The sequence below is a fragment of the Prionailurus bengalensis genome, chromosome B4, assembly GCF_016509475.1.
Source record: "Prionailurus bengalensis isolate Pbe53 chromosome B4, Fcat_Pben_1.1_paternal_pri, whole genome shotgun sequence".
Classification (NCBI taxonomy): domain Eukaryota; kingdom Metazoa; phylum Chordata; class Mammalia; order Carnivora; family Felidae; genus Prionailurus; species Prionailurus bengalensis.
In genome coordinates, this window is record NC_057358.1 from 126,145,847 (window position 1) to 126,161,524 (window position 15,678).

At 43.8% G+C, this 15,678-nt stretch overlaps 1 protein-coding gene across 1 annotated transcript in view; it reads left to right on the forward strand.

Annotated features, from left to right (window-relative positions):
* The window catches only part of POLR3B (RNA polymerase III subunit B), a 104,101-nt gene that overhangs the window by 81,677 nt on the left and 6,746 nt on the right, over positions 1-15,678 (forward strand). The window contains exons 24-26 of the mRNA XM_043562413.1: positions 8,741-8,844; positions 9,428-9,594; positions 13,108-13,221. Coding sequence (XP_043418348.1) covers positions 8,741-8,844; positions 9,428-9,594; positions 13,108-13,221 — 385 coding nt within the window. The remainder of the gene's footprint in view (positions 1-8,740; positions 8,845-9,427; positions 9,595-13,107; positions 13,222-15,678) is intronic.

A 15,678-nucleotide genomic window follows, 5' to 3' on the forward strand; every position in this document is an offset into this window, starting at 1 on the left:
TGTGTCCTTTGTTAGTAGTTAACTTTTACAGAGCTGTTGTTATTTCAGCAAGGATTCTTTCAGTACGCGTGTAGTGTGTCGATCGTATTTCTACCCCTGTTGCTTCCCATAATTTCCTCTCTGACAATTAGAGGAGCCTTCAAAATCTAGTTTCACAGAACCTGAGTGTCTATCCTGCTCGAGCCTGATCAGTTTTAAGGTGGTGGGGTAATGAGTAGCTAAATGAAACAAATGTGTGGTGGAGGCTGTACCGTAGTAGCATGCTGTGTGTTGTAACCGAGCTCACGGAGAAGATTGAAGAGGACAGAGCGGGCGGTGAGCTGCGGCAGGAGTGTCAGCACCGAGTAGTCAGTTGGGAATCCGCACCAGTGCCGTGCGATAAGCGGACAGTGAGGTAGCTGATACGCGAAGGCCCACGAAGAATCAGTGTTGGAGCAGGAGCTGTTAGAAATGCGACAGCCTCAGCAAACGGTGTTGCCTTCTGTGACCCCCGGAGTGGAGGAGTACTAAGCCGAGAGCCACATGTGGGGAAGGAGAAGTATTTCACGAAGGCAGAGGAGGCAGGATTCGCTCACAGCACACTCTTTAGATAAGGGAATTCCAATAGTCTTCTAATGAGAAATTCAAAGAATGTTAATGAAGTACAGCCTTCCTTTGGGTCTTTGGGAAGCCTGTTATATGTCTCCTCACTAAATGCCACTGAGTCAGCGCCCCCTCCCCGCCACCACCCCCCCACCCCCGGCCAAGAGCTGGGTCTTGAATCAAGAAGCTCTAGAGCAGTGCATTCTTTACTAAAATTGCAAAATACGAATTTGTTGTACTTGTTTACAAAAGAAGGACAGTTTTATTTAGTCTGTTTTAATCTCAGTTGGGGAGAAGTTTTAAAACCCTGAAGTTTTGTTCTCTTTTCCAAGTATTCTAGATTTGTAGATGCCTTAGAAGGACTTGGCAGAGTGATGCTGCATGGGGCAAAAGAGAGTAGAACGTGGTTCTGGAATGTTCTTTATGTTTTCTCATCATAGTCTTCATCAGTAGAGTTGAAGATAGAAAAAGACATTCACATATAATGTGATTGGAGTCATGTTTAAAACGAGTTTTTATTAAAATCAAAATTACGTATTTAAGTCTCTTGAACTTTGGTATGTATAAGTTCTATATGAAGGGAACTCATCCAAGGCAGACATTTTTATCTTGAGCTTTGTGTTTTCTGATGGTTACTGCATTTATTAGAAGGACACGGGCACCTGGGTGGCTCGGTTGAGTGTCTGACTTCAGCTTCGGTCTTGATCTCGTGGTTCATGGGTTCGAGCCCTGCATCGGGCTCTGTGCTGACAGCTCACAGCCTGGAGCCTGCTTCAGATTCTGTGTCTCCCTTTCTCTCTGCCCCTCCCCTGCTCATGTGCTGTTGCTGTCTCTCTCTCTCTCTCTCTCTCTCTCTCTCTCTCTCAAAAATAAACATTTAAAAAATTTTTTAAAAAAAGAAAGGGCAAGCAGATTTCCCCCTTTTTAAAAAAAAATTAACAGAAATTATGTTAGCCTAGGGAGTTCCCAAGTTGAGTATCCTTTCAGCGTACAGGCAAACCAAATTATTATATTTCCAGATTTCCTCCTCCTTTTGCTGCCGTTCACAACGAGGGAGGAAAAGTGGACTCCTTTGATGTGGGGGGGGGGGGGGAGAAAGCAATATATCACTTCCCTGAAAGAACATTTCTCAGTCTCTCATGTGAAAAAGGATTAGCACCTCCAACAAAGGTCCTGTAGATCACAGAATTGGGCAGCAATACCAAATAGTATTCCTGAGGAGAGGAAAAACTGTATTTGAGCAAGAGTGTTTGTCCTGGCAAACAGAAGCTTTTTAATAACTGCAAATCTGAGATAATGGCCTGCGCTCCTCGGAATCTCCCCCTAAATCCTCAGACAGCCAGTTTAAACAGAGCAAAGCCAACCTTTGTTTTAAAATAGAAGTATAGTCTTATCAAAATACAGTGTTTTCATGGACTGGTTCAGAGTATCTTTGGTTCATAAGGATCACATATTTACAGATAAAATGGTTTGCAAGAGTCCTCTGTGACCCTCGCCTGTCAGCAGCAGTTCTGTTACAAAGCCACTCGCTTCTCTATTTTGCGTTAATAAAAGTTACTCATCAACTTGCTGAATTAACGTATTAAGATTTTGGTTGAATGTGTATTAGAAGAAGAAAAAAACTACCCTGACTTCCCAACACATTACAGAATCCTTGTACGGTTGGGAGAAAGAGGCTGTGGGAAGTAAGAACATGTCAATTCTTGAGTGGCAGAAAAGCTGAGAGGAAAGTTCGTTGGTTAAACAAGCTTTGGTTAAAAACTTTGCTTTTTCCGGGTCTTAATTTATTTCCTTTTTCTGGATTCTGTTTTCTAATACCGAGAGAATGAAAACACTCTGATTGAAAATAATAATAATAGTACCTTGTACACATGTAGCACTTGAGGCCGCCTAAAATCCTCTCTGCCAGACTGAAGCTTCAAAGTCTGGATGTCTTTGGCTCCCTACTTTGCTTGATCCTGCTTGAATGAAAGATTCTAAGTGGGAGGGGAGAAGGAGGCCGAAGGAGCTAACAGTGTGAGCCCCAGAACGAGGTGTAAGATGCCAAGTGACCCTTCAGAATTTTGGTCTGAAAACAAATTCTGGGAACTCTTAGTTTAATGCTAGAAATCAGGATTATTTTATCCACATGGACCCCTTAATTGTAAGATTTTATTTCATTTACTTTCTTAAGAACAAATTTTGGTCTTGGGTCGCTAGCTAGTAACCCTCTGACCTTTCAGTAAATATCCAACTAAAGCTTTGAAATTAGGGTGTTTAGTGTTTTATGGCCCAGAATAAAAATCTCCAATTCTGTTTCCAAATAGTGTAGCCTCAACACATTTTATTAAGCTCTTGACACATTGAGCCGTGTGTATTTTGTAAAGTTCCTATGGTTATTGTTTTACAATAGCTGCTTCCAGAAGCATTGTAAGGGTTTCAATTAATCAGCCCTTTGTGTGCTTCAGACTATGCAAATTTATCACATCAAACCATTCAACTGCTCATGGGAAAGCCGTGTAAAAACTGTATTGTCTTCTAGCGCCTCCTCTCATTTAGAGTGATGTTTTAATAAGAAAGCTAATCAAGTTTTCTTATGCATTATTTATCTGTTAAGATGTAAGGAAGAGCCAAATTAAAATTATGTCAACTGGGATATGGCAGGAGATGTGATAGATCTGGAAGTGATTCAACGGCAAAACAAAGCTAATATGATTCAACAGTTTTTGTCTCCTCCCCTCCCCCTGGGGATTATTTAAGGTGGTGGTGTGAAAAATAAAAGAAGGTTAATTCAGTAACTGGAAAGGAGGGAAGGAAGAAAGGAGGAACCACCTGTGTTAGCCTTTATGTTTCGATTTAAAGATTCACATTTCTGAATATACAAAGGCTTATCGAGATGAGTTTATTCAAAGCAAAAACGCGTTTTACTTGATACAAATGGTCAAACTGGAAAGCATCCCCGCTGCTCACCCCCACTTTCATCACTTAGTAAACCATTTCGCTCTGGAAGTCTGTAGCCCGGGGCCTGTGAGTTGTAAAGTTGGTAGGGGACACCATCCTGATGATGTCAGATGATCTCAACAGCCCAGCCGAGTGCTCTCCTTTTCGGCCCCTTCATCCAGTTAGTGCCACAGCTACTGCTCCTTCTATTCATTAGGCTGGTCTCCTCTGCTTTGCTAGTTTGCTTCCTGCTGAGAGTAATTAGGTTTCTTATATAATAATAATTCCTTGTGTTTAGATGCTGCCTTCCTCTAAGGACCTTAAAGTACCTCTCAGACATTAGTTCATCTGGTCTTCTAACACAATTGCCTCATGAGATAGGTGCTAATTATTCCCATTACAAAGACCAAACAACCAAGGCTCACCAGAAAGTGGTGCTTTCCCTCCCACAGGAACACTGTATTGCTTGAACCTCAGGGAGTCAAAGGAAGGTCCCCTGATTCCTTGATATTCTGCCTTGATCTGAGAGTCCACGGGGTGATGAGCCCTTTGCGGATGGAACCCTCTCCTCCCCGCCTCCCCAAGTCTGCGAACCTCATTAATACCAAGTAATACCATTACTTCTCTACAAAACACCAACACTTTTCTTACACTGGGACAGATAAAGAAAAATCACAGCAGCACTTCACCCCGCCTTAGTGCTGAGAGCGTTAAACTCTGCAGAATAAACAGCTTATCTAAGAGGTGAGTACGCACAGAAGGTCAAAGTAGATCATTTTAGCCTCTGATTAGTATTATTTCAGCAGAACCCACTGCCCGATGTACTCTGCATCATTTAGAACATGAGAATGTCTCCAGCTGAATTGTATAAATTCAGCCACTGAAATCTGTACAGGACACCTGTCGGTGGGGTTGAGTCCTGAGCCCCCTCCTGCCACCTCTGACACAGCCCTCATCCGGAACATATGCTTGGTAACTGAGGATCCTCTTTCCTCCCTCAGGAAAGGAAGGGTCCTAAGATACCAGCCTCAGAGTGGCCTACATCATCCAAAAGTGCTTACACGAGACAGTAGACTTACTAATAAAAGTTAAAGCAAGGGGGACCTGGGTGGCTCAGTTGAGTGTCTGACTCTTCATTTTGCCTCAGGTCATGGTGCCAGGGTTGTGGGATCGAGCCCCGCTTCCATGCACATGCTGCCCCCCCCCCCCCCCGTCAAATCAAAAAAAATTTTTTTTTTAATTAAAACAGTGAAGCAGAGCGTGATGTTCAAGTGAGACCTGGTTATCAACAAAATAGAAAATGATTTGTTAATCCGTTCTCAACACACTGAAGTCACATCAAAAAGAGCCCTCAGGGCTCCTGAGTCACTCAGTGGGTTAAGTGTCCGATTCTCAATTTCGGCTCAAGCCATGATCTCAGTTTGTGAGTTCAAGCCCCACATTGGGCTCTGTGCTGATGGTTCGGAGTCTGTGATTCTCTCTCTCAAAATAAATAAAATTAAAAAAAAAAAAAAAAGCAGCTCTTGAATTAAAAATGTCATTACACTTTTCTCCTGCCAGCTCTATTCCCTTTCCTGTCTTGACATGGTACTAGAATGCTTTTGTTTTTCCTTATCTTTTGTTTTATCTTTTATTTTTTTCTATTTGAATTAAGAATGGTCCATTACACTAAAACTAGTTTTTAAAAAAAGAAGCCAAAAATGACTTGTGAACAAGTCATTTGCTGTTTATAATTAGAAATACTTTCTAATAATGATTCATTGGATTAACTCAACTTTCGTGGGGCAAACCTATTCTTAAAATGATTTATACATATGTTGTTCTGCAAGGCTACGGAAATAGAAATAACAAATTGGCATAAGATCCTCCAGTGTTTAGGGGGTGGCACACAGACAACTGTGACAGTGGGTCCCCAGGTTTGCCTTTCCTGCGTGGCTTGGGGGTCAGACTTGTGGGTTTAGACTCCCTAACTTCTTCACCTTTACATTTGAAAGTAATATTGATGTTGATGGAATAATACATCGCCGATGGGGTATCTGTGCAACCATTGTGCTCTGACATTGTGTTCTAGTTTCTCCCTGTTACCTATTTTCAGCTCCTAAAAGGTCTGGAGTGTAGGCTGGGGTCTACTTCCCAGTTGGCCCCTGTAAGTCCATTACACATTCCGGGCCCTGTTAAACTGGTGCATTTGCATTTCTCTGCCAGGAGGTTGTGCTATAAACAATGGGGTTAAGACACCAGCGTGAGCCAGGGGATGAAATTTTATTTTAAAATCTGAAATGCTGTGTAAGCATTTAAGGTAGGAATCGGTAATTGTTTCAACAACAGCTTCCATTAGATATGGTTTATTTGTAGTCCATCGTCTTTTCAAGGATCCGGGGGAGTGTTAACACACTGGAGCGGACTGCATATCATTTACATTTTTAAACTAGCATTAAGGGAAAGTGCCCATAACTTCTTAAGAGTTCTAAATGTTGGGAGAAATTCTATGCCTCCATCCTCAGAGAAAATAGTTTTAATGTTTCATTTGAAAATAAGACAAGAAACCTTCCTTTGCTTTGATGAAGGATTGGAATAATTCTGAAACTGAGAAGTACCTTTTTAAAAAAAAGAAAAGTCTGGTTCTAAGCCTGCGAGCTCTCTTCTCCCCGCCCCTAATGAATTCCGTAAAATACAAACTTTTAAAAATCATCTGTCTCATTTGAGATTCAAGATCATCAAATTCTGTCTAAATATTTTGTTTTAACTTCTAAGCTCATTATGGTTTCTTTGTGTTAACTTGTATTAAAATCTGTCAGCTATGACTGGTCTCATAAGCACAGTCAGCGGACCAGAATAAGTTAATTATTTACTTGTGTCACTAGTGCTCTTCATCTAATGAAATGCACAGCTGTGTTAGATCTGCAGTTGGATGTGTAGCTTCCATTGTTCCACGAGTCAGCAGAGGGTAGAAGCCCCAGTGATGGAGAGCCCTCAGTTCTTTCTGCTGTTCTGGCTTTCTGTGTCGATTTCATGGATCTTTTATCATTCACTTTCACACAAAACAAACAACACAGGGCTGTCTGCTATGGGAACCATCTTGGCATATAAAAGGGTTTTCAGAGCCTAAAGTAATTTTAAGTTAGCTAAGATTTAATTTTTGGCTTACAGGTGCCCTTGATTTGGATGTGGCCAAAGCATTTCCTATAATGGGATGGAAAAAAAAAAACCCAAAGTTACTTACATGTATTTTTAAATGCAGGGTCAGAAAGGGGCTGATATAATTACTTCCCAAAAAGGAAAACCGGCACTACATTTTAATCAGGTTTCAAGCAAAGTTATTAGAGATTCAGATTTCAGGGGAAGGAGCATTGCTTTTGTTTTCATAGCTAAGTTAAGTTGGCTTGATTAACCGCGTCAACTAAAACTAAAAATACCAAAATGCAAATCACCTCTCTCCTCACCCTCCCCCCCATTATAAGTATTCCCTGCTTCCTCCAGAGCTGCTCTACCTCCTGCCCCTCACTCCCACCTCCTCATGTTGCTGGGGGTGGGGGGGGGGGGGGCAGTGGACTCCGGCTCCCCCCTGTGAACTGCTACTGAAGGGTGCTGAGGTCTTCCTTTGGTTTTGTTTTGAAGGGAGATAGCCAAACCCTCCACCTCCTCACCAGCCAAAGTGACATTCTCTCCCGAGCACATCCCAGGACCGGCCTCTGCAGGAACTGCCATTTTTAACATTTTGTTCGCTGCTACACAATGTTGTTGTCGGTGTACCTAGATTTACAATTTGATCTCTTTCAGAGTAGATTTCCCAGTAGCCCAGGTGTTTGTCGGATAATTTCAGTGTGGACAAGATGGATTTTTGAAGGGAAGGAAGAAGGGGTCACACACTCTGCTTGATTTAAATTCTAAGACCTCGTAGTTGAATTTGAAATAAACTGAACTGAATGATTGTTCCTGTTCTTCATGTAGGAAAGCTTACGTTCTTTATAATAAACAGTACAGTTTCAACCAAAAAGCCAATTATGGTACCTATGTGCTCTAGAATTCAATACCACAAACCTAATTACCATATTGTAGGCAGCCGCTGGAAATCGGGGTATTAATAACCAATACTGAAAGCACATGGCTTTCTTTTTCTTTAGACTTTAGCTTTTGGTGATTAGGACACATCACAAAAATTTTATTTCAAAATAGTTGGAGTAATTATGTAGAAATCAAACAGGAATGAAGAATTTCTTGGAGGGCAGTTTCTGTGCAGTAGGTGCACTTACTTGATAACTTTATATACAAGGGAAAGGGAATTTTATCTTAGTGTGAAAGGACTTTATTTCTCCATCCAATGCCATTGTACACTAGTTTTCCAATTTCAAATCGTGTAGGTTGCGGTTAACAATCTAAAAGATGCCCCATCCCTCCTACCAAGAAAATGAAATCAGAGGAATTAAGCAACAAAATCCCCTACAGGTTGGAATAATATGAAGAGAGTAATAAAATAATGTAAGAGACCATCAGTAGTGTGCATAGAACTGGTAGGTTTTTGTTCTGTTTTCATTCTTAGAATTACGTTTCTAATTCCAGTCTTTTCTTCCAAGAATAATCTGGCATTTAATTTTCTTGTTCAACTTTACAGCTTCAATCAAAGATCATTTTCCTAATGTGTTGTAAGTGGTAGGAATTAAAATTCCTTAGGGCAGTTTAGGCTCAGCCAGGGAAGCCCTGGCAAAAACTAGCCCATCAGCCAGTGCTCTGGGTGCCCTATTAGCAAGTCGGCCTCACACGGATCCTCCTTATCACAGTTTTTTAAAACCACAACGTGAACACACCTGTCAGACAGGTAGTTCTGTGTTAGGCGGAGGAGTCGGATTCCTGTGATTTGGTGGTGGGAGGTAGCAGATCGCAGACTAGCTGACCAGGAGCGAAATCGCTGTTGACTTGAAGCTTCAGGGGCGGAGGCGGGGCCGGGGCCCAGCGGAGTTGTCGCACTTGGGTCTCCGTGGCGGGAGAGGTTGGGCGAGCAGCCTGACAGCACCAGCGGGTGTCGTGCCAGCAGGCCAGTCCACAGGCTGCGATGCTCTCTGCGAGGACGGCCGTTTTCAAATTGTATCATCTGGCAAGATGGTTGGAAATGGCTCTTGTGACTCTTGATGGAGACCATGCAGAAGGCTGTAGAGATAGCGATGGGGAGCTGCCAGTTAAGCACTGCAGTCTTCTTTTCTGCTGATGTGCTTTACATGGCATGGGATCTTCTCTCCCCCAGGTGTTTGTGGCTTGATCGTCCCTCAGGAAGACATGCCGTTTTGTGATTCTGGCATTTGTCCGGACATCATCATGAACCCACATGGCTTCCCATCGCGAATGACGGTCAGTACGTTTTTCAGAGGTACTGCTCTTTAGGAAGAAGGCAGGAGTGGGTTCGTAGGGAGTGTTGGCCGTGAGAGCCTGGAAGTTATTTTTAGAAAGGGCCCTTTGACCCTTTTGCCAAATGAAGAGGTTCCTAGCTCCTGACAGTGCTAGGTTACCCTCCTCTAGAGAGGGAGTGCAAAGCATGCTGGCCCTTCCTTCAAGAGCAGTCTTCTGGGGGATGCACGTGCCCCTCAGCAAAAAGAACCTCTTGTGTTAACCTTACTGTATCTCCCTTCCATGGTTATTGTTTTGCAATCCTGGCTCCACCACTTACCGGCTGTGCAGCTTGGGAAAGCTGCTCAGCCTCTCTGTGCTTCAGTTCCCTCATCTGTACATTGAGGGAAAGAACAGTGCCGATCTCGTGGGGCTTTTAGGGGCATAAACTTGGATCCCACGCGTCAGGCTTTTCCAAGCGTCACACGTGGGAGAGTGGTAACTATTCACTGCCGTCTCACAGCTGTTTGGGGAAGTAGGCCACAGCTAAACAGACAGAATTCTTATACCCCAGGAAGCTGCCCACTAAGGCTGTTCGACCCCACAGGTGGGAAAGCTGATCGAGCTGCTGGCCGGCAAGGCCGGGGTGCTGGACGGCAGGTTCCACTACGGCACTGCGTTTGGAGGCAGTAAAGTGAAGGACGTGTGTGAAGACCTCGTCCGCCATGGTTATAACTACTTGGGGAAAGACTATGTTACATCTGGCATCACAGGGTAAGTGTGTTTTTAGACGTTTTAAAGAAAAGCGTGATTTTATTAGAGTAAGAGGTAAGAGCCCTTGTGGTACACCTTAGGATAAGTTTTACTCTTTTAAGAAATCGGACACAAGAAAATCTGAATTTGTGATGGAGGGGTTAGCTTAAAGCCACAGTGGTAATCGTCTTGCAATATATGAGTGGATCAGATCAACATGCTGCTCATTTTAAACTTGCTCACAGTAGAAGTCAGTTATATCTCAGTAAAACAGTGCTGGGGGGAGGAAATCCAAATCAGAAAACTGACAAGGAGTGCTGTTCTTACTGGTGAGGCTATCATTTTAAAAGTAGAAGAGAGTTCATTTACCAAAATAGGATATCGATACAACTTTTAATTGTATATAATGTAAAATCCCATAACCACTGAACTTTCTCTGCATTAACAGGATGAATATCAGATAATTAGTGCTCTGACAGTGCTCTGATAATTAGTGCTCTGAGTCCTAGCATTTGTGTATTCGTTCACGATGTGTGCTAGGTACTAGGTATATAATGGGAAACAAAATAAACACGGTCCTTGAACTAGGGAGCCGACCACTAAAATTTGTTACTAGACTTACTGCCAAAATATGACAAAAGGTAACTTCTCAGCAGGACCTACCTTGACTTCCCAATTTAAAACTTGCACCTCACTGTACTGCCCATTTTCTACTTGAAATTTCTCTGTCGCGTTCATCATTATCAGACACCCCATGTAATAATGCTGCCTAATACTGTTACCTGTCTCCTCCGTGAGAGCAGGGCTTCTCTGTTTTGTTGACTGTTTTATTTCCAATGCCTGCACGCAGCAGGTGCTCCATAAAGATTTTGTCAGTAAAGGAACCGAGAACAAATCAGTACAAATAGCTCTCACCAAAATGAAGGGAAAGAATGGGTTAAGAGATGTCTCTGGGGGGGTGGGTGATACAGAGGATGAGAAGGGAAGACCATGTGAAGAGTGTGTTTCCTGCAGAGGAGAAGTGGGTTTGACATCTTCCAAGGGACAGACCTCCGCTCACCTGAGGTGAGTTTGCGGAAGAGAAAGCGCCTTCTCCTGGGCTGAGCTCTGGCTCCTCCTGTTACCCTGGGGCAAACAGCCTCTTGAAGCTTGACTCACACATCCTTTTAAAGGATCAAATTAGCTGCTTAAGTTAAGACACACATTGTATTTTACGCCAGATAAAACTCTGGGACATGGTGTTTATACTGTTTTTCTGAGGCTTCACCCTGCTTGAACACAAGTGAAACTGGGTGTGGAGGCGTGCGTAAGGACCCAGGGCTTGATTTGTGCTGCATGTAGATCGGCCAGATAGGATTACAATGGCTGGAATGTGTATCTTTTGAAAATATTGAGTGCTTTCTAAAATGATCTATCCGAACTGTGATAACATAGATTTCCCTAGGTGTATCGTGCCCGAGATGTTCTAGAAAATCGCATTACAGGAAGAGAATAATGGTCCATTTCCAAAGTGATGCACTGAAGGTAGCTGACGTCCACTTCAAAAATTACAGTTGTCAGGGCGAAACTGATGGTCTTGGTCTTTGTTCCTCGTCCATAAATAATGGAGTTGACCAGAAACTGTGCAGATCCAATGAATGGATTTGATGGGCCTTCTAAACATCATTTTACTAACAGATTTGGATGGGTTATGCTCTGCTTCTGATAGATTACTTCAGGTTCTGTCTACACCATCTTCCCCTATGCCCTAGCTAGTGTTTTCATGTGTTTGCCATTCATCTCAAGAGGCAGAGTTTGAGAAACATTAGTTTAGCTTATTAGTTGAAAGTTCTCCAAAGAGCTTGCAAATACATTCACCCACCAGCTTCACCCCTTGCCACATCCTTGAGATAACCAGGAGGGAAAATTGTGCACGGCTCTCTTCATTTGGGGATGGGGTGGCATTAGGTGACAGAGTTCCATAAATTCTGCCACGAGCAACCATGATGTGGAGGATTGGAACCTTGACTCTCAGAGCTGGAAAGAACCTTGGTCTGACCCCCTTGTTGGACAACTAGGAAGACTGAGGTAAAGAGGTCATGTAATTACTGGGTGACAGAGCTGGGACAGGAGTGGTGTCTCCGGACACCCCGTCCATTGTGTCCTGCAGCCCACTTACCTGGCTGTCCTTAAGCCAGTGCGGTGGCCAGACAGCTAGAAAAGCCTATGGCGCTGAAAGTGGTGGAAGACAAGCCAAGCAGGAGGGACCAATGGCTTTGATGGAACCTCTGCCACACAGCTCGCTGCCTTTGCTCTTCCCACTCGCACATCGTGCCGTGGCCCAACGTACGGGGTTCAAGACGGGCCAGAGTGGCGGGGAGCGCCCTGGATCTGCCTCAGCCCGTTCCGCAGCTCTGATAAACCTCTCAGACCCTCTGTGCCTGTTTCTTCATTTTAAAAATAAGCCCCCTTTCTTCTGAGGACGTTCTGGGGCAGTTCACATTGTTCAGAGGCTTTAATCCCCTGCCTGCTATTGCTCCAAACTACAGAAAAAAGGTTTCTCTTGTCAAAGCACTGAAATATTCACTGTCCTTTACAGCTTTCACTATAGTTTTTCCAAGGATGCATCGAGTCAGCTGTATTTTAACAGACGTTTACTGAGCGCCAGTTATGTGCCAGACAGGGTTAGTAGTGCTGGAGCCACAGTGGCAGAGGAGACCAAGTGCTTATCCTGAGGAGTTTACTTCAGGTGGGGAAGACAGGCAATAATCAGGGAAATACTAAACGTGGATTATAATACCAAGTGGTAATCCGTGCTCTGAAGAAGCAAAGCCAAGGTAAGCGTTGAGATAGCATAGGGGCACGGTGATGGGGTGGGAGCAGGACTCCTCTTTAGATAAGGTGGTGAGGGAAAGGAAAGTCTTTGAGGAGGTGAGATGCTTGACAGCCATGTGAATACCTGGTGGAAGAATGTTTTAGGCAGAGGAAAGAGTAAATGCGAAGGCCCCGAGGCAGACAGGCTTCCTACATTTGAGGAGCAATGAAGAGGCAATGGGGAAAGGCAACAGGAAATGAGTCAGAGGTGGGCAAGAACCAGATTATGTTAGACCTTATTGCTGTGTTACACAATTTGGATGATACAGATTAGTGCTGAGATGTACACTTTAGAAGGAATCACTCTGGTTTGTCTGTGAAAAGAAGATCGTTAAGGGATATGAGCAGAAGCAGGGCCTGTGTGCAAGAGTCCAGGCAAGAAAAGGTAGTAGCCTGATGAGGGCGAGGACAGTGAAGGAGGGACCTTCCTCTACATACTTTTTCATAGTCTGTTTAAGGTTTTATTTCTTAATTAAACAGTGTGTCTTCTGACGTATCCAGGGTATTTTTATATTTCCAGATCTTGCCTTTTCATTCAGTGCACAATGAAAATCATTCTCTCCCACTCATTCATAAACCTGGTCTGAAGCAAGGCCCTGCCATTGAGGGGTCCTGGAAAAGGCTGTCTGTTGTTAGCCCAAACTTGGTTTCTTAGCCCAAAACTCTGACCTTTTCTTTCAGCGAGCCCTTAGAAGCATACATCTATTTTGGCCCCGTGTACTATCAGAAACTGAAGCACATGGTGCTGGATAAGATGCATGCCCGGGCGCGGGGCCCACGAGCTGTTCTTACCAGGTAAGAGAAAAGCATTCACAAAAAGAATTTCTAATGCAGTCGAGTCTACCTTGCATTGCCCAGATACAGCAATAAGCTGACTCGGTGAAGTTTCTCTTTCCCTGAGATGTCAAAATTTGGAGTGTTGGGCATCAGCAAAAGTCATATATGTCTGGTTAGCATGAAAAAATAGCAGCCGATTGAAAATCGTTTTATAGGCATAAGAGCAGACCCATTGTAGGTCTTGCCAGTAGTCGCCTAACATGCTCATTGACCTTGTACCTGTTTGCGAACGTGGTCTCATTCAAAAAGGTTCATATATAAGAACGTAGACACACTTACACATCATAGATACACACGTGGATACTCCTGTGGGCTGCCATGTGTACACAGAAAACATATACGTACTTTGTTTGGGAGCCCAAGCCACAACTCATTTCTTAAAATTTCTGTTATTGGAGCATAAGGCACCTGTACTTGCCTGCTCATTCGAATAAGCTCCAGAAGGTCCACCTGTGCCCCATTCGCCAGTGCATCCTCAGTTCCAAGCACAGTGTCTGCGTGTTGATGAATGGGTATAATTGTTGGGAAGAAATTGCAGGTACTGTTTCACGTGTTCTTAGTGCTTAGTTCTTAGTATTACATTGCTTGTACTATATCATGTGTACTTAGTACTAGTTGGAGAAGCATAGTCCAGGGCAGTAGTTCTCAACCACAAGCAAGTTTACCTCCCGGGGAGATTTGACAATGTCTGAAGACATCTTGGAATGTCACAACCAGATGGGACAGGGGGGAAACTACTGGCATCCAGTGGGTGGAGGCCAGGAATGATGCTACATACCTAGCAATGCACAGGGCAGCTCCCACCACAAAGAATTACCCAGTTCAGCATGGTTCTCATGCCAACATCGAGGAATCCTGGGCCAGGAGAGGGAACACAGGCCTTGAAGCCAGAGAGACATGGACGTAAACTCAACTCCACCTTGTGGCTCTGCCACAAGCCTCAGACACATCACTTAGCTTCTCGCAGCTTCAGTTTTTCTCCTACGTGAAGTGGCGACACTAATGCCCATTTCACGGCATGCTGGTGAATGTCAGAGGTTTGAATATAGAATATACGTATAGTGCCCATCGATGGGGGATGCTCAGGAAATACCCAGTTCCCTGCCTGCCTTCACTGATCACGGCATAGATGTTACAATAGGGACAGGACCGGCGATGAAACAACTAGTATGTGAATTTACTTTTTTAGACCAAGGGAGGGGGGTGGAGGGCTAAATCCCATGATGCAGATGCATATGGCTGTTGAAATGATAGACATGTGTGCTCAAAATTGCAGAAGAGGGAAGAGAAGTTGAGATTCTGAGGACACCAATGATCCCAGCAGTGAGACCCTGCTTGGGTTGGGTGTATCTCTCCCCTGAGTGCGGTCCCTCCAGAGCCTTCATTTCAGTTATAACATCTAAGATCGATTCCAGAGTAACAAGTGTCAAAACGGTTTTTGCTTCGTTGTGTAAAAAACTTACTACTTTAGTACTTCAGTGCATTCCGTGGGAAGACTGCCAAGAGTGCATTTACCCATTCCTAGTCCCTTATCTCACTTGGTTTATTTCAAGTCTGGGTTCTGCTCATGTATGATCCGGCCACCTTCACTTGTTCAGTGGTCAGGGAGAGAGGGACCCTCCTACCCCAGGTGTTCTGTCAGCAGGTAAAGACGTATGTAAGTTGTGCTCAGTAAGGAAGTTTCTACTAATGGTGTGTTCATGTAGACTATTTGTTTCATTTAGACTTACTGTTTGTCAGTTTTTTATATGTAAATTGTCTTTGAACAAATAATCTACAACTCAAGTCTAGTTCCTAATGTAACCTTTAGCAACAACATAAGGTAAAATTTGAGCACATGTTGGCCCTGCTCTGTTTACCTTTCTCTTTGGAAAATGGGTGGCAACAGTAAAAAGTAAAAGATGCTGTGGGATAGAGCAAACAAGGTTTGTGGTCCACTCCTGCTTAAGGAGTGTCACCCCGAAATCAGCCAGCCAGGGAGATAGCTCACTTTTTCTTTTTTAGACATTGTGGCGTCACTACCTGGGTGGGGTTGCCTATGTGGTTTCAGAATCCCCCAGTTGTATCTCTGAGTCCTAGATTCTTAACTTTTTCAAAGTATTCTCAAGCACGGCAGATACATCAGCCCCAGGGAATCCATTCAGGGGACTCCTAGCTCCCAGCTGAAGTGCCCCCTCTAAGGAGGAATAGAGTGTTTTCATACCTAAAGGGGACACACAGGACTTTCCCTGTCTCTGGGGAACTTCCCTTCTGGCTCAGGCACTCTGTCCTCCCAGATGATTCCTCATCTAGTCCAAATTTTATAAAACTCCATTTGCTTCTTTCCATGTTCGTTTCTTAATAACCTGGAGCTGCTTCTCCCTGGAACCCTGGCAGGAACTACTGGGGACCCAGGTTTCTTCCACAGTCTGTTCT